We start from the raw sequence: 19,344 nt of genomic DNA, 5'->3' as shown, positions 1-19,344 counted from the left end.
TTAAACAGACATTGCTCAGACTAGAAATAAATGCATTATAAGTCAGTGCACTTCATCTTTTACGATTCAAAACCGTCCTTAAAGCCGTGCTTTAGTGCATAAAGGCGTTCTGAACGGTGTCACCTCTTCATAATATGCACCGCTGTGGGTGGTCATTTCTCCCATTGAAGTGAGATTGGCAGCAGTAGAAGGATAATGAAAAAAAACAACCCAAAAACGTTCCAGCTCTCGCTCTTATCCTCCTCCGAGCCCAAAGCCCGGTCTGAAGGGCCTGAGCACACGAGCAGAGACAAGTGATGCAAGATGAGGGTGAAACCGTGACCTGACACGGCTCTGATATCTCTGGCTGACGTCGGCCCAGTGAAAGCATCACAACTCGGCCTCGGTTTCATTTTACATGGCACGAACAATAGCATTAAGGGGAAGGGGCCACATCACCGTGGGTATTAAATAAGTACATCCCGAGATTAATAATCACCTGGCAAGTTTAATCTAACATTAGATGCAAAGGCAGACGGGTAAGTGTTGTATAATTTACTTGTTATGAGCTGCAGGAGTTGAGAATTCGTCCTTTTGTGCCCTCTAAACACACGAGTCCTTCCCACAAGCTGGAATATTTCATCTTGTCCCCCAGCCAGTGATGCATAAAGCTGCTTTTAGATTTAAGAATGGAGCCCATCGTCTACCTAAGTAACGTTTGGCTTTGTGGTTGTTTTTTTTTTGGATTTCACACCCTTGTCTCGATCAGAGCATTAACATAATTTAAAAATCACGTAAAACTATTTCCAAACCTTCACCTTTTTATTCCCAGCTCTTTTCCACGCTGCGTTTCGGAGTTTCTCCCCTTAAGAGTTATATTTGCCTTCGAAGACACATTTCATGCAAATGGTACATTGATTTCTTTTTTTTTTCCTTTTTTTTTTTCCCCAAAGAAACACACATGTCTTCTATATGTTAATCATAAAAAGAAGCTTATTTTCTTTATATATAGATAGTATATATAGTACATATATGTCGTTAATTTTTTCCTACGCTTTTCCAGGGCAGGCACCGTACACAGGTACAGAGGCATGCCACACTTTGCATTGCTTTTTGCATTCTACAGTTGGTTGGCTGGCAGGCAGAATGTCATCCAGGCAGCGCCGCGGTGGGTGAGTTTATTCCACATCCGAACCAACTCTCATCACACACACTTTCTCTTTCAAAGTCCAAGCCACCCTTGCACACATGACCGTGCATCATTTGCAGCCTGCCTAGATGACATCAGAATAGGGGCGGGGTCTAGGACTGGTCCAACGAGCTTCAAATGGAGTAATTAAAGCAGTGCAGCAAGGCTACGGGGCACATGCAGGGGTGGGGGGTGAATGGGAGCTTGGACAGGAGTGGCCGGTGGGGGGGGGGGGGTGCAGGGTGTGTGGTCTAACCCAGGGTTGCAGACAGATTCATGGAGGGGAAGGAAGGAGAGCTTAAAAGGGAAAGGAAACCAAGGCATGGATGGTCAGTGCTAGCTCTGTGACAATTACATTTGTCTTCTTTTTTTTTTCCTTTTTGAATTTTATGTGCTTTTTTTCATTTATTTATCTATTTATTTTCTTACAAATGTTTAATGACACAACTTAGGCTCAGAGTATGGCTGAATCTACTGCTGGTTGTTTGGTAGGAGCACGGAGATGGAGGGAGAAACTTTGACATTCGCTACATGGGTTTTCAGCTGTATTCACAATATAAACACATGGGGCAGGAGGAATACTAATGCCAATACATGGCCTCAAATACTTATTTGCTGTTTGTGCTCAGTCATGTACTGTAGGTCTGCAGGTATTGCTCGTAGTCAGGTCTTACCCAGGCTGTTCCCCAATAGCCTGGATTAAGTATGTGAAGTGGAGGCTGCAGTCGTGGTTTTGACGGTAGAATTTGCATATTTAGGTGTGGCGTTTTTTTTCTTTAAAGTTACAAAATTACAAATTATCAGTTGAACTGTGAACATAATCAAAATGTTAGAATTAATCTTGATTCAATCAGTAAACAGTTTGAAAGCACGCGTAGAAAGTAGTCGTGTGAAGTTCGATAATTACTCGACTCTTAGAGAGAAAGGTTCATAAACTTTTAGAGGCTTGGTTTAGAGCCTCATCGAATGCACAAACATAAACACACACGGCGACATACCCTCGCATACATGCACTCACACACACTCACACACACTCACACAAGCTCTGACATGCAGCGATATCACCCCCCATAGCACCCCTCGGTCATCTCAACCAATCAGAGACCCTCTCCACGGCTCCCGTGAGGAAAAAAACCGGAGAAATTAAATAAAGTGAAGAAGAAGAGGAGGAGATTGAACAATCACTGAAGATGCACAGCGCGGATTCATGTCCACCGAGGGCGCAGGATAGATGCTCCGTGCACATTGCGGTGCCCATCCTCCCTCCCCTCTGTGGGGGTCAGTAACGCGCCCTCGCTGTGCTTCAATATGGCGTCTTGAGAGAGCGGCGAGCAGCCAAATGGCTCGCGTGTGCGACCGCGTTCTGTCAGCAGCGCACACACAAACGTAACAGCACACGACTGTTTGTAAAAGTCTGAGGGTGTGTCTCAAAAGCACACCCAGCACCCCCTCCTCAGGGAAACCATATCCACTGACCCTTCCAGCGCTCTGTTCTCCCAGCAGGGCGCAAACGCCTCATCGCCTCGTCAAAACCCGCCAGCTGAATTCTGCTGTGGGGGGGAGGATTTAGGGAATCTGGGAGGGAAGGGAGGTGTTGGGGGAGGGGTAAAAAAGGGAGTTTTGTGGAATAGTAATAAAGGGAAGTGTTGATCTGAGTCACGTGATCTCGGGGGGGGATTTTTCTCATACAGTCGAAAGGGTTAAGATACAAAAAATAGCTTAATAAAATAGAGGAAAAGAAACAAACTCTCATTTAAAATGTAAAAGTATAATACAAAAACAAAAGCGTAATAGTAATAAAAATGTTAGTGACTTTAAGATGAAACAGAAGAGTTACTCAAACATATCTCTAATGACACTAAATAAATAAAGGCTGTCGGAGAGGATGCAGTCGGGCTCTCAGGCGAAGGAGGGTTATTGCTCTCTCTGTCCCTCTCTTCCTCCGTCTCCCCCTCTCCATCTCCCTTCCTCCCCGTCACCTCTCACTCCTCACGGAGCTGCAGGCGGTAGCTGCTGTGGCGGATCTGGAAGAAGAGCCTCTCCAGGGGCGAGCGGCTCATCCCGGGTAGCCTGTGGTCCTCGCTCTGGCCCGTTCTACGGAAGCCCAGCGACTCGTACAGCTTGTGGGCGGCCAGCTTCACAGCCGTAGTGCCGAGGACCACGGCGGCGTAGTTGTTGCGCACGGCGTACTCCAGAACACGGCGACCCAGTGCCTTTGCGATGCCTTTACCTCTGTAGCGAGAGTCCACCGACATGCGCCGCAGCTCCACGGTGTTGTCCTCCTCGTGGCCCTGCGCTGCCACAATGCCCACCACCCGCCCGTCCAGCAGTGCCACCCAGAAACAAGAGCCTGGCAGAAGGAAACATAAAGAATGTGATTGTTTTAGATCCACCGAACAGGCCGGAGTTACTGCCAAGCACTCAAATGTTACAGCCAAATGAGAAGATTAATGAAAGTAGAGTTAATATCAACACTGACCCACCAGCCCATTAGCTTAGCTTAGCTTAGCTTAGCCTAGCCTAGCTTAGCTTAGCTTAGCATGGAGACCGGAAGGAGCCAAACTGAACCCTCTCATTTATTTACACATTTCATCTGTAGATGAAAGCTTTACATGGATCACATGTCAGTGTTTCCTACAGTTTAACTCTGGCTGCAGGAGACAAATCCACGCCTAAACTGGGACATTTTAACGTAATAAGCAGCATAATTGGCCTCAAAAGAACATTTTATTTATCAAAGCAATGATTGCATGAACAGCAAACTAGTAACACAAGCATGATCACATTGTAATGGCTTAAATGTCTGGTGTGTAGAGACAAAAATATAGAGACTAGAGGAAGGGATGCAGGGAGTTTATGAATGAGCTGGACAGAGACCAGTGTCTGACTGGAGCTTAATGACATTAGCTGCTCAGTAAAAATGGTTAAGCTGGTTAAAAGCTCGGTCATTTTGGACTCACAGTTAAGTGGAACAAAGTAACTGATACACATGTCAGAAAAGAGGTTAAGAGGAAGCATTTTATTATACTTAAACCTCACTTGTTATGTAAAAACTGTGGATAAAATGAAGTTTTTGGTGTTTCTGCAGCAGCTTCCACCAGGAGTTACATCAAAGTTAATCAGACACTGGTGACAGATAAAAATGCAAACACATTGTTGGTAAATATCAGCAGACAATGCACCTCTACCAGAGATAACCCCATTTAATATCGATCTTATTTCCAGCTGCCGTTTGTTAGCTGCTCACTTTGATACAGAGTGATTACGGTTCAGGGTTTAAATCCTTTTGGATGCAGATTAAAGGGAATAAGAGCCACTGAACAGTCTCAGTTTCTACTGAAGGATGAGCTTTTAACATTAGCGGATAAGAAACGTCTTCTCTTGAAATCATTCCCCTCTGAATCCTAAAACCATCATAATGCGGTGTTACAGGCCCTGACTATAACCTCCTTTACCAATCTTAATCTTTCAAAGAAAAAAAGACTCTCTGCTCCTCGTGCTTTTGTTACATAACTATGTTCAAATAAGCTCCACTAACGTCATATGTTGGCAGCAGCTCCATGGTTTTGTACCAAAATGCCATCTGTTTGCTGAAGATGGAGTAAATCTGACTCTTCCGTGACTGGCAGAAGTTGACCTGCGAACCTCCGGCTCATGAGCTCTGAATCCTAAAACCCTCCCTTTCAAGTCTTTCTACATAAAATAACCTGTCATTTGTTTTCGCTGAATCTCTCGCTTCCACACGCAGAAACAGGCGGTGATGATGACATCATGTTTCTGCGCGTTAGCGGAGATTTAGGCCCCGTGTGAAGCTGTTCCCGCCACTTTGGCTGCATGTGTGCAGGTGATGGCAGCAGCAGGCACATCCCATGTCCTTCCTATCCTCAAAGTGTGCAAACAGCACCTCGTTAATCTGCTTATATGCGGAAATTCCACACCCTAAATACCCCGAATCAACCTGTTTTGTTTGTTTTTGTTAAAAAAAGCACTTAAGATCACCCTGTCACCCCGAGTCGAGATGCTCCAGAAGCCGGCTGAGCCGTGGAAACTTTGCACACAAGAAGCGGCTGATCAGCCGGGGAAGTGTGCGAAGGAAAACATTGGGAGGGGGGGGGTGTGCGTCCATGAAGCCGTCCTGACCATCTGTGTGGACTGAGCCTGTGCCAGCAATGAGGGCAGCTCAGGAAGGCACAGCTCTTCAGACTGTGGGCATTACTTCACACCGTGTCTCGAAAAGATCACAAAAAACTCTGTTTACACCCCTTTAAGAGGGAAGTAGCTTAGCTTAGCTTAGCTTAGCTTAGCTTAGCGGCTAAGCGTTCTGACATCACTGCCCAGGAATCATCACATCTGCGGCATCTGGCTCCGATGCTCTTATACTTATTTGGAGGTATGTTTCAGATGAAGAAAAGATAACGAGCTGATCCAAAATTAAAGGTGCTTTTAGTTTCACATTAGTAATACACACTTTGAACTAAACACTTCAACAGTTATGGAAAGTGGGCAAAGACATCACGGCGCATTGCATTCTGGGTCAACAGGGAGCCAAGTCGGGAGTTAAAGATGGGCTCAGATGGTCCTGCTGAGGATCAAGTGGAGACAACAAAGGATGAGTGAGATCAAATTGTACTGAAAAATGTGCTAAATCGCTTGTTTTGTCTTCCATTAAACAACTCATGAGTCATTTTAGTGTTTCGTAGATTACTCATGTGTCTAAATGTGTGACTTTTACCATTTATTCAGTAGAGGAGCCAATATATACGCATCTATATGTCCTGTTTTCTGCTTAAGATGGACTTTGATCAAAGTATTCCTTTGCTCATTAGTACTCTGAGGTTTTCATTTGGCACCTTTGTCAGTTCAAAGCTTCACTTTGCTCCAATAAAGTGGTCCGAGCTGCACCTGAGTTCAGTGCTTCTTAGCAAACGTCAGCATGCTAGCAGCTGTTTTATACCTTCATGGAGATCCTCCGAGAAGCTAACAACGTATGGGCTGCAGAGATCACGCCACAAGTTAACTGAATGCTGACTGGTTGAAAGTCTGCTCGATCCGACTGGAGGTGGGATGGGCCAAAAACAACCGATTTCATTAAAAAAATTATAATAATAATTCATTTTTAAAAATAGGAAGCGCCAAAAAAACATAAATCACAACAGCGACCTGGACTGTTTTCATCATCTGAACAGATACGCTCATTCCATCACAAAGCAGATCTACTGTGTGATCTATTGTGTGATTTACTGTGTGATCAGTAATCTACTGTATGACCTACTGTGTGATCTACTGTTTGATCTACTGTGTGATCAGTAATCTACTGTATGACCTACTGTGTGATCTACTGTAGGACCTACTGTGTGATCTACTGAATGATCTACTGTGTGATCTACTGTGTGATCTATGATCTACTGTAGGACCTACTGTGTGATCTACTGAATGATCTACTGTGTGATCTACTGTGTGATCTATGATCTACTGTAGGACCTACTGTGTGATCTACTGTAGGACCTACTGTGTGATCTACTGAATGATCTACTGTGTGATCTACTGTGTGATCTATGATCTACTGTAGGACCTACTGTGTGATCTACTGTTTGATCTACTGTGTGATCAGTAATCTACTGTATGACCTACTGTGTGATCTACTGTAGGACCTACTGTGTGATCTACTGTTTGATCTACTGTGTGATCAGTAATCTACTGTATGACCTACTGTGTGATCTACTGTAGGACCTACTGTGTGATCTACTGAATGATCTACTGTGTGATCTACTGTGTGATCTATGATCTACTGTAGGACCTACTGTGTGATCTACTGTTTGATCTACTGTGTGATCAGTAATCTACTGTATGACCTACTGTGTGATCTACTGTAGGACCTACTGTGTGATCTACTGTTTGATCTACTGTGTGATCAGTAATCTACTGTATGACCTACTGTGTGATCTACTGTAGGACCTACTGTGTGATCTACTGAATGATCTACTGTGTGATCTACTGTGTGATCTATGATCTACTGTAAGATCTACTGTGTGATCTACTGTATGATCAGTGATCTACTGTGTGATCAGTGATCTACTGAGTGATCTACTGTGTGATCTATGATCTACTGTGTGATCTACTGTATGATCAGTGATCTACTGGTGATCTGTGATCTACTGTGTGATCTACTGTGCGATCTGTGATCTACTGTAAGATCTACTGTGATTAGTGATCTACTGAATGATCTACTGAATGATCTACTGAGTGATCTATTGTATGATCAGTGATCTACTGGTGATCTGTGATCTACTGTGTGATCTACTGTGCGATCTGTGATCTACTGTAAGATCTACTGTGATTAGTGATCTACTGAATGATCTACTGAATGATCTACTGAGTGATCTATTGTAGGACCTACCCTGTGATCTGTGATCTACTGTAAGATCTACTATGTGATCTACTGTGTGATCAGTAATCTACTGTATGACCTCCTCTTCTCAAATGTTTTCACCAGGCGGTTTAAAGAAGAATTCTTTGTGCTTAAACCTGTTCTCTTTAAAACATAAAATTTTTCTGGCTTCTTGTTCCTTTCCAGAGGGTTTTAAACGTGCCGCTGTTCTTCTGCTGCTATGGAAACCTAATTTGGACCCCTTTAAGTCATCTGCCTCCTTCTTTCTGTTCATATGCCATCGCTTGGCAGCTTATTTAATACCATAATGTACGCTATCAGTTCTACTCTTATGACAGTCCGCTGTACCCCAGGAGCTTTATTAATCTGATGTTTAGGTTCGATGCTCAGGATGTCGTTCAGTCTTGTTTATTCCAGATTAAAATCTGAACGCTTTGACGGTCAGTATCAGGCAGGGCTGCCTCTGCTGTCTCCGGTTCATTCAAAACACTGCAGCTCGACTCATTTCTGGGACAAAAAGGCACGAACACATCTCCCCCGTGCCTGCTTCTCTGCACCGGCTCCCGGTTAGATTTCACATTGATTTTAAAACCGTACTCCTCACCTTCAAAGCCTTAAATGGCACCAAAATACAGACTTATTGAGCTGGTATATTCCCTCCCGACTGCTGAGATCCACAGTTAGTAACCTGTGAACTATTCCCAAATCACCGCCTGTGACGGAGGGAAAACCAATCAGAGCCTCCATCTTCTAAAAGTCTTTGCCCACTCAAGCTGTCATCAAACTATTTTTATTCTTATGGCACATGTTATTGTTTTTATTATTTATTCTTTATTCTCAGCTGAGGTTCCAGACGAGCTGAACAGATACTAAACGGGATCGTGCAGCGAAGACACTGCAGACCTCTGATTGGACAGACAATCGTCTATCCATATATACGCCAGGAGTTTGGTTACAGAGGGCGATTGCTGTGACAATCAATACAATATCCCGCTTGTGCCGTTCCTCTTTTACATGCAGGTAGATGTTAGGAAATGTATGGAAGCAATTGGTTAAGTAGCTGAGCTAAAAAAAAAAAAGTTATTTCAAACAAAAAGTCTTCACTTTAAGCTGTATATTAGGTTTTATTTATACATTTACCCTCATCTACTGAACCTTCCTGCTGTCCTGCTTCATACTGCAGATGCACGAAAGGGAGAAGCTGTGTAAGACTGACTGAAAAGTGAGTAAAGGAACGATAGGACGATCCTTTTAAGCAAGGCATTAAACTCCCTGTTGCTCCAGCTCTGCAGCTGCTTAAGCTCAACGCAGCATTAATAACGTGCACCACCAGTGTCCTGGTGTGGGTGTAAGTTGCATGAATGAGCTTACTCACTCAGAAAAAAGACTTGGAGAAAGAGGCACAAAAAAGAAGAAGTCATTTATCTGTGCCCCCCCCTGAAAGAAGAAGAAGGAGGAGGAGGAGGAGGATGGCGAGGCCTGTGTGTTAACAGTAATAGTGATGAGCCTGAAAGGAGCCATTACTGCTGCGAGGGCATACAAATACAAAGGGGGGAGGGAGGAAGGATGGAGAATCTGGAGGGGGAGGGGACCTCAAGAATACAGATGATCTTAAGAGAAGAAATAAAGCAGAGAGTGAGGAAGAGCTCTGAAAAAAATCACTTACAATGATTCTCACATGGGCAAAAATCTGATTACTGTCCTCTTAGAGCAGCAGCAGAGATCATTCTTTAGACTGCTTTACAGGGATATTAGTATGCTTTTCTGCATCTGTGTGGGAGTGTTAAATACTTATTTCATTTAGGTAAAACACACACGCTTTCACACACAGGAGCGCATGCACGGGAATGGTTTTTATAGAGTCTAACGAGATTATTCTAGTTTCCCTCAGATGAAACCCAGAGGCTAATTCACTCGATAAGCATTCAGTCTAGACACGGCTGTTTAAAGATTCTTTCTAATGGTTTCGAGTTCAGATGTTTCCGTTTCTCTGCAGAATGTGTGTCGTTGTTGCAGGGAACCTGAAGTCAGCCGAGTTGTGCCTGAGCGTGTGGCTCTGAGTCTAAACGGAGCGTGATTAATGTGGGCGCCGTGAGGCGGCGAGCGCACACATCTGCTGGTGATGAATGTCGCGCTTCTTCTTGTGTTTTATCAGGTTGTGATGAAGCATTATTTCTACCTCTCACCACAGTTTAGTCACTTGCTTTGCTAAAAAAGAAACGTTTTTCTTCATTCTGCCGGGCAACTGAGCGCTGAAAGTATCTTTATGTGATTTTTGTCTCGTAGCTCAACCTTTCCCCTTTCAACAAAAGAATAATAAGACGCTCTGTGCAGTGTCCTTTGGTCCTTTAAAGCAGACACAGCCGCCTTAATGGACTCCCCAAGACACACCCTGCTCTGCAGGTCAGAGTGCATGCTGCAGGAATGGATTAGCCTGTCACACAGAACACACACATCAGCAGTTTCCTCCTCCTCCACGGGCAAATGAGAGTGGGTGGAGGTGACGGTCAGACACATGAATGAATAATTCATCCGTTCTGAAGTGAAGATTCACACCAGAAGTCGGGCCTACAAGCATAAAATGGTACATAAAGAAGCGGATGCACTCAGCCAGCTCTTTTACTTCTCACTTAGTTCATTATGTGAGCTTTACTGATCCTTTTACTGCTTTGCTGCACATCTGCACTCGTTTGTTTGCGTGCAGGCTTGGTGTTGAATGCCACATTTTACACACATGGCTCACCTTCCTGTGGTTACTGCTGCAGCTCTGTGGGCATGTAGTTCCTCAAGCCAACTACAGAGAGCATCAAGTCTCCTCTGCTGCAGAATTAATATTTCATGCCTGCTCTTATTGTGCTGCTCCACCAGCAAAGAGACACTAAGATGTTCAAAAAGGAAAGCTGGCATCTTAACACTGATTAGCCACAACATTATGACCAATGTTGCCTCATGGCAGGTCAGAGCATGGATGCTCTGGAGCGTCTGGGACCAGGACATAAGCAGGTTCTCAGGTGAGGTCTTTGGCTGGGTTTGATGCCCACCGGAGAACCTCAGGCTCGCTGTTCTGTGAGCCCTTCCTGAGATGTTTTTGCAGGATCTGGTGCTGTGAACGTCTGGATGCAGGGTTTACCGGCAGAAAGTTGTACAGCTGAGCAGTGTTACTCACCGCTGTGGCTTCCCCAAACTCGACATATGTGCACTGTTTCGGTCTGAATTTGACTCAAATTATCAGCTACAACGACAAATCCTTTGTGATTAGTCACCAAAGGTCCAAATGCAGAGAAAAAGCTCAGCGTGGCGTTAATGGCGCCGTCATCTAGGCAGGCGTCTATTGATTTTAGTGGGATGTAAAACACCAGCTGAGGGTAGTGAGACTAAAGGTGATGGGCTCCAAAACAAATGAATAGACAAAGCAAACATACCTGCAGTGAACAGCTAAGGCAGTGGACTCTGTGATCATGAGAAACTAGGATTAGCATAATATGTCATCAGCTATTATTCTGTGATTTTTAAATGTGCAAATTTAGTGACAAATGTCCACCAAAGTTTGCTGAAACACGAGTCGATTTCATCAAGAAAAGCAGCCAGATTATCCAAGGTCATAACTTATTTATTCATGTTTTTTCCTGATTATTCTTCATTAAAATAGTTGTTGATGAACCGTAATCGCAGTCTGTTTTCCTCTATCAGTGATCACTTTTTGTCAGCTAAAAATGAGCTAATTAAGCTAACTGTACCTGTTTTTTTTTTTGTTTAAAAATATGCGTTTTGTGTCTAATTTCAGCCTTTAAGGACGAAAAGCTTCGCGAGCTGGAAGGAACCGGGATGTTGGGCCACTGCGGCGCCTCGTTTGCACCTTCAGCGCAGATTAAATGTGGAGAGGAAGAGGAGGAGCCGTACAGGTGGGAGAAAAGAAGAAGAGATAGAAGAGCAGAGCATAGGAAGCCTTATTAATCTGAGACGCTTCAGCTGACGAGTCAGAAATATCCCCAGGAGACCCCTTTGTCTCCCTGCTAACCAGCAAGCTCTTGATTTCTTTCTGTCTTGCACACAGAAAACGTTACACTGTGGAGCACCCCTCCCTCACATGCTCCCATTTTTTACTCACCTCCTTCCTTCCCTCCACATTTTCACCGTCTATCTCTGCTTCTGTCGCTCAGAGCTAAAATAAGCACCGCAGGTAGCAGCAGAGCGAGCCCTCGCTCACCCACAGCAGCACTTACACGGTGTAAATATACGCTCAGCTACACACACCGAGACACTTTGGAGGGTACTGCGATGTCTCCTGTTTTGATCAAAGATGCCTCATGGAACAGCCAATCAGTGAGTGGGCATCGGTTCTAGTCAGGCAGGGTTTGACTCTGGGGTTGCCGATGGCGACTAAGTTAAAAATAATCAAGATATTCACTTCAGAAGCGAGACATGAACCAATGATGTGACATTTTGCACAAACGGCTACAGAGAGATGCTGCTTGTAATCCCTGAATCTGAAAGCTGAAGTGTGTTTGAGGCGTTAAACCCAGTCCCAGTTCCTCCCCAGTTCCTTTCCCCCTCTGGTTTGCAGGGATAGATTTATTTTGAGGATGCAGTGGTTATGGGCCCTAATTCCCCAGCTGAAGAGCTGGATGACCACTACTCTTTGACCCCGTAAAGAACAGAGGCGCCTTATCAGTAGAGTCCGGGCGGGACCTGGAACTGGGCTTAAAGGGGAAACAAACACCCACTTTAATGGTGCCACTGGGCATTCAAAACACTGTCCTCGTGTTGTAATGTACCTTTGCTCATTATAGATTATATATAGATATCACATATATACACCTTGTTACCCCGGCTGTCAATCAATCTTTGATCTGATAACACAGCGACATTTATTGATAAATCTGATTAATTAATTCCACTTCTCTAGAACAAGAAGATGATATGAATGTAGCACAAGCAGCAGAGCGACTCTTGGATAAGTTGTGCTTTGCTGAGGTTTTTGGGAGATTCTTGCCGTGACGACGCTGCAGTCGTTTATGAACCAGTGTATTGATCGTTGATTTATCCCCTCTGAGTAAGACTGAAAGGCTGCTGCATGCTGATGCAGAGATAAACTATTAGAAACTAAGACCAGTAATCACTGGCATTAACTTTCAAGTGTTTTGGCTTCATATTCCATTTTCATCACAGAAACAGGCTTTTAGTTCTTTTTAAACAACCGTTCCAGATTTATTATCCAAACCTCGATTACTTCAGTTTGCTTTACAGCCTCCCTGCCTACAGCCACGCTTTATTACAGCTCAGATGAAGGAGGCGACAGCAGTGAGTGATCACAACAGACACAGCGGTTAAGAGTATCGATTGTTGTAGCTGTGACATGTGGAGAGGGATCGTTCACTCTGATTTCTCTTATAATGTAGTTGTGTCTGCTTATTAGAGCTTAATAAGTTCACTTAAATGTCAAGAAATGTAAAGAATTGAGAGCTGAAAGTTGAATCATCCCTTTTCTTCCTGTGTTTCCTCACATTTAGAGCCCACATTGTGCTTCTTCAAAGGCTCATAATTATATTTAAAGTCTACTTGAACAGGTTAAAGGGGAACTCCGGCATTTTTAAACCTAGACCTTATTTCTAGCATGAAATACAGAACAGTTTGGTGAAAGTCGGCGTCCTTCTGAAGATATTTAGATTCCTCAAGATCCATATAACGGAGTGAACGGGGCTTAGACGATGCAGCCTCTAAATAAGGCATTATCTGTCTTTATTTCACCGATACTTTAAGAAGAATGAATGAATGAACGTGTGCTATAGCTCTGTTAGCTCATAGCTGCTGTGTTGTTGTTATTGGCGGCTATCGGGGGGCTTATAGAGGCTTTCTACACACTTTCTACTGGGACCACTTCATCCACACGCCCCCCTGCAGCACAGCTTATTCACTCCGTGCTCTGTGACAGTCGGCTAACTTCACACAGAGTTTGCTGCTGATAGTTTTGTGCAACATGGCAGGATATTTATCAGATTTTGACGACGTCTTTGAGTAAGATGGACGTTCTTACCGGAGTGAACGAGCTGTGCAGCAGCGGCGGGCATCTATGACGTCATCCCAGTAGATGAGTGTGTAGAAAGCCCTCTATAAGCCCCCCGATAGCCGCCAATAACAACAACACAGCAGCTATGAGCTAACAGAGCTATAGCACACGTTCATTCATTCATTCTTCTTAAAGTATTGGTGAAATAAAGACAGATAATGCCTTATTTAGAGGCTGCATCCTCTAAGCCCCGTTCACTCCGTTATATGGATCTCCAGTTATCTAAATATCTTCCGAAGGACGCCGACTTTCACCAAACTGTTCTGTATTTCATGCCAGAAATAAGGTTTTAAAATACCGGAGTTCCCCTTTAACTCTCCTTCTGTTGAGTGCAGAAGCATCTCATGTCTCTTTCAGACTCTCCTCCCAACAGGCAATACGTAGCCGTGGCACATAGTGAGGTAACAGCAAACAAGAAAGTCTTCTTTAGCAGAGAATAACTCCTTTAATTGCTGCACATCTTGTGTGTGCAACAGCTTTATAACACACCGAAGAAAAGGGAGACCCTAAAAAGCACCAAATGTCCTCTTTAAAGTGACGTTTCTCCTTTAAGTTGATTAATTGCTGAAATCTGACATTTACGATGTTTAAAAAGGCCCACCATCAGTCGTGTTGCACGGAAATATTGATTAAAGTAACATTTCAACTTTCAGAACATTCACTGGAGCTTCTCTTAAAGCATTCAACACGAATATGTTGTAATATATGCATTCGTGCTCGCTGGATCTCTGTATTTCATGTCTTTAAAGACATGTTTGAACATCTCCTCTGTCAGGCCTCCTCACACAAACAAAACCAGCTGAATACTGAAAGCTGTCTTCTATAATAGAGGCTGATTTGCAGAGTTAAATAGGGTTGTCGAGTCAATATCTGATGCATGCCGAGTGCAGGCCTGTAACTTCTTTGGATGCTATTTTCCACTGCTAGCAGGGTAGCGGGTGGCAGGATGACTTCCTGGTTGATTTAAGAGATTTACGCCTGAAAAATAGTCTGAAAACTAGTTTGTTTGAGTTCGTTGTAGCAACAGTTTCTCTTTTAAATGTTTATATTTATGTATTTAGCAGCTTTTATCCAAAGCGACTTACAAATCGGGACTGGATAGTATGTGGTATGATTGCTACCTTTCATGTGGGAGATCTGGGTTCAATTCCCCTCCATGAAAGGTATTACCTCCAGTAGGGGTCCTTAGGAAAGACCCCCTTACCCTATCTGCCTAACTGTAAGTCGCTTTGGATAAAAGCGTCTGATAAAAACATAAACATAAACATTTAAAAGAGAAACTGTTGCTAAAACGAGCTCAAACAAGCTAGTTTTCAGACTATTTTTCAGGCGTAAATCTCTTAAATCAATCAGGAAGTCATCCTGCCACCTGCTACGCTGCTAGCAGTGGAAAATAGCATCCAAAGAAGTTACAGGCCTGCACTCGTGGATATAACAAGCTATACAAAAAGCTAACAATAAACTACATAGAAGGAACGTGTAAATGCATGTTGGCAACGAGCCTTTTTGTCCGGCGGGTCAGAAGCGGGTCGAACACTCGGGTATTTGTCACGTGTGACTCAGTAAATCTGCGTTCTGTGCCTTTAAGTTCCCCGCCGTGGGCCAAATGTTTCACTCTGTGTTTGACGACACGCTCCCACGTTCTCTGCCATCCGACCCGCTGTAACACGGGCCAGCTGTGGCCCTCCATCAGAACCGTGCCCAGGTGTTGGTCCATACGGGCCCATTCAGTCATTAGCATTGTCCAGGAGCAGTGGTGCCTGACCCCCTCTAAACCATCATGGCCTGGCAGCAATAATGGGAATGCTAAATTGCAGTTGTGATTGGTGTGGATTATCAAGCCTCGGGGCACAATGTCAGAGAGAAACGGACAAAAGGCGGGGGGGGGGGGGACTCACCGGCTTAACCCACAACCTGCTTTTCATGTTGGTTACGTGCTTCGGGTTAACGGAGGACAGAGTCTCCAATAAGTGACGCCACAGGAGAATGTGTGAAAATGTTTGCAGATGGCAGCCGCCCAAAGAGGAGATTTAATAGTTGGAGATGACACCAGGGCTGGATTGATTTTTCCAATTAGAAACGTTAGTGGAGGAAATGAGCCTTGCCGACACCGAGTGTACCGCAGAAAGTGTATCAGCAGCCTCCTCTGAGCGATCAATAGCCCTGTGATGCCCTCCACCCCCACCCCAGTGGCCAAGTGGAGTTTGGAGAGGAAGCGAGTGGGGGAAGGAGTGGAGAGACGGAGAGGGAGGAGGGGTGGGAACGAAGGGGAAAGAAAGCAGAGAGACAGCCAGCTCTGTCTGGGACGCTCAGCCAAACAGTTTGAAGCACAAATCAGTCACTGGCTTTCATGTGGTCGTCTGGATTATTGATGCATCTGTTCTGCTGCATCAGAGTGACTAACTTTGCAAAGCGAGCAGCTATTTTACGTGGCCTTTATCAGTCATTTTGATTTGTTTTTAAACAGCTGGTGTGGAGCATTGTCTTCTGATACACCCGCACATGTGTGTGAGGACGGTGAGGTTCCTCCTGGTTCTTACCTGTGGGTTTCATGTAATAAGCCTCTATGTCAGCCATGTCCGTGTGCAGAGCACAGTCCAGATAATTGTGGATAACTTTCCTGCTGTAGTAGTAGCGTGCACCCATGAGAATGAGGGGTGCACAGCAGGTCAGCGTGACAGATTTGGTCACGAAAAAGCACATTACTATGGAGAAATGGAAGAAAAGTAAACGAAACCTGTCAGAAGAGAGAATCACATGTTTGATTTTTGGCAGAAATTTAACCCCACAAAGACACAAAAGAAACGAGCTCACAGACAACATGACGACACAAACATCACAGCGGCACAGAATTCTGACACAATGGATCATTTTGATCGAGAAAAATCCGGATTATTTGTCAGACAAACCCACATTCTCCAGACTGGGAAGTAAGGCACGTGGCTTTAGCTGCAAAGGCACAAACGTCAACACTGCGGGATGAAACTTCTCTTCTTAGAAGAGGAAAATGTTAGTTTTGTTTTCATTAAACCTGTTCAAATTGGAGATATTATCGTGGTGTAACGCTGGGGGCGTAAAAGGAAACAGAAACAGGCAGAATGGATGCTGCGCATCGCATGTTGGGTGACATGCAAGCTTTGAAATGACTTTTTTGCTTAATTAGACCGATTTCTTTTTTAAATAAAACGACACATTTAGACCCGCTGGGATAATCATCATTTGGGGGGTTTATTGGCAGGAACCAAAAATCTCCAGAGAGTCACCGGTCAGGATGCACGAGGCTTTAATCAACGTCAACAAAAGCCAAACGAAATGAGTGCGCGGCTGGCGCATTGGCTGCTGTGCGGAGGCGATGGAGGGGGAGGAGGAGGGGGGCGTCAGCACAATGCGTGTGCGCACCACAGGGAATTCATGTGTGTGTTGGGAGCCTTTATCGTCTCCCTTTTTTTGTTTTTTAGTACGTGCGCGCACCCTGTGGGCCAATCCTCAGATTCATTCACTCATTCATTTACGGCACCGGCATGTCACCGCACCATCAGCGGGGCCCGCCGGTTCCACACATGCACCATGCGCCTGCCATGCCTTTTGTTGTGTGAGCAACATGCCGGCGGAGAGGCAGCCGCAACAGATTTCTGCCCAACTGTACCTCTCCCACTGGGCCAGAAAGTGCAGAGACAAAAGATTTGTGTGGGATTTAGCACAAGTCATAAATCACGTCCGGATGCGGACACCAAAACAAAGCGCAGCGGGGACATGTCTTCCAATGCAGGCTCGGAAAGAATAAACGGGGCTTTATGCATAATTAATGTCAGAGCACAATGAAGTTTCCATAGCTTTAGAAAAGTGGGTCTGTTATTACTATTATTTCGCCACATGGTGCGTAGTAATAGCGGCACTTACCTGTCAGGAGAGCGTATAAAAACTGGGTCCTGGGCTGCTGCCTGATCCCCCTAAACGCCGTGTTGGGTATCCGCTCCATAATACCCTCATAAAAGATGCGCCGCACCTCCTCCTGATCCCCGCGCTCGAACTCGCGGATAAAAACCGCATCTTTCCTCACATCCATGGCCTCGGCGGGGTTTAGAGCCACGCTGGAGGCAGGAGAGCTCCACATCATCGACTCTTTTTTCGTCCCAGGTATAGCATCGTGTTCATCCGCAACAATTTTAGTCTCGCAAACCATTTTGGGAGACGATAAATGCATGCAACTGGCCGCAAAGGACACAACTACAGTTCGGAAAGAGGTGGGGAGAAAAATAAGAGAGGAAGAATGAATGAAAATGGATGATGCGTAAGATTTTCTTAAAAAACAGCGAAACGATGATGAAGGGGGGGATAAGACGAAGGGGGATGTTCTGCTGCAACCCTGAGAGTTTCTGACGACCAAGACTTGCCGGTGTGATTCAAGCCGTATTTATAAGCGCGCAGGGCGGGTAGATTCGGGTTCAGGGGTTGGGGAGGTCCTCCCGCCGCACAGATTGGATGCTGCCGGCCGGGGGAGGGAGGGGGGAGAGATCTGGACAGGCTTATGTGTGCCGGAGAAGTGTGTATTTTGAGAAAGTGGGCCCAGGAGGAGGGTGTGATGGTGAGAGTGCGGAGTGTTTCTGTGCAGGTTTGCCTTCATTATGCCGTACAGTGAGGAGGATCCCCGGTTTGTTGGGATGCAAAACGCAGCGGGGAGGCGCGAGGTGAAGCGGGGGCGTTTCTCAAACAGGTCACACCGACTGCAGATCTTTTTTAAAACGCTTTTTAAGACTCTTAAAATCGTGTGAGCCTGTCATCACTAAATCCAAGGTGAAATTCAGCTGAGACAAGCTCATTTTTGCGCACATCAAACAGGATAGTGGTAGGTTTAACGAGAAAAGACCCTTGTGTTGCGCATTTAAATCTATATTCAGACATTAAAAGGCAAATATTCATATGGAGCAGAGCGGCTGCACAGTCCAGACTCACGGTGGGCTGTTTGCCGGGTGACTGACAGCTCTGCTGCACTGCAGTGATCCCTCCATGGCTTCCCTTCTCCCCGCTCCTGCCATACATCACTCCCAACATGGAGATTACATCTCTCCTTACTGCGTATGTGAAACCCCGTCTATGATCTATCGGCGACTTGTGGCGCACAAAAGGCTGCTGAGCGATTCTTTTGTCGTCCCCCATCACGCACCAACCCACCCTCTATATGACTCCTGCTCTCAAATTCTCTGTTTTTATGTGTGCGTTTATTTTTCCACAGCTTGCACGCGACGAACTGCGTGTTTTACCACGTTTACCAACCATCAAATATCTGTGTTTGCGGAAAATGCGCCAATAAAGTCTAGCCGCGAATTAATATGAGTTTGTCAAGTTTTCCATCCATTTTTTATTCAAATCATGCTGGAATTAGTGTCAGCTCCAGGGTTTTTTTGCGCTCAGTTTTGCGTGGAAGTGCGGAACCTCTGCAAGCCACAGTCGCATAAAGCAGAACTAGTTTGAACTGGATCATCAGAGGCAACTTGCAATTGATAAAAGGCTGCATCCACCCCCATTCCCTCCTCCTCAAGGTATAAGCTTTCCCCTCCTCCTGCCCGGGGAGCGGCGGAGTAGGAGGAGTGCGGGCAGATACTCTGCATCGTGTCCTCACATACTCTGCTCAGCCAGAACGTTTACTCCATTAAAAAAAATGCGGTCGAAAGAGCATTTTATGCGCACCAGCACACCCTCAACAGCGAAGTGCGCCGTATC

At 45.1% G+C, this 19,344-nt stretch overlaps 1 protein-coding gene across 2 annotated transcripts; it reads right to left on the bottom strand.

The window, feature by feature from the left end:
* Positions 1–1,563: 1,563 nt before the first annotated feature.
* Positions 1,564–18,049, bottom strand: nat8l (N-acetyltransferase 8-like). 2 transcript variants are annotated; one of them, XM_072376727.1, is made up of 3 exons: positions 17,524–18,047; positions 16,164–16,328; positions 1,564–3,518 (listed from the first exon to the last, which is right to left on the bottom strand). In XM_072376727.1, the coding sequence occupies exons 1-3, from the start codon at positions 17,825–17,827 to the stop codon at positions 3,151–3,153; spliced, it is 837 nt and encodes a 278-aa protein (XP_072232828.1). In that variant the 5' UTR covers positions 17,828–18,047; the 3' UTR covers positions 1,564–3,150. The 2 variants fall into 2 exon arrangements, with proteins under 2 accessions (XP_072232828.1, XP_072232829.1); XM_072376728.1 differs by lacking the exon at positions 16,164–16,328 and having other exon boundaries at positions 17,524–18,049.
* Between the last annotated feature and the right edge of the window lie 1,295 nt (positions 18,050–19,344).

This window comes from Leuresthes tenuis, unplaced genomic scaffold (genome assembly GCF_036924035.1).
Source record: "Leuresthes tenuis unplaced genomic scaffold, fLeuTen1.0.hap1 SCAF_22, whole genome shotgun sequence".
Lineage (NCBI taxonomy): Eukaryota > Metazoa > Chordata > Actinopteri > Atheriniformes > Atherinopsidae > Leuresthes > Leuresthes tenuis.
This window is presented reverse-complemented; position numbering and strand designations above follow the sequence as displayed.

Bases quoted from the DNA above. Each gene is read 5' to 3' on its own strand.
- nat8l (XM_072376727.1), bottom strand. From the start codon at position 17,827: ATGCATTTATCGTCTCCCAAAATGGTTTGCGAGACTAAAATTGTTGCG. The intron at 16,329-17,523 runs GTAAGTGCCGCT...ATTTCTCCATAG, and splicing joins TTTATACGCTCTCCTGACAG to TAATGTGCTTTTTCGTGACC. The intron at 3,519-16,163 runs GTAAGAACCAGG...TCCTTCTGCCAG, and splicing joins TTATTACATGAAACCCACAG to GCTCTTGTTTCTGGGTGGCA.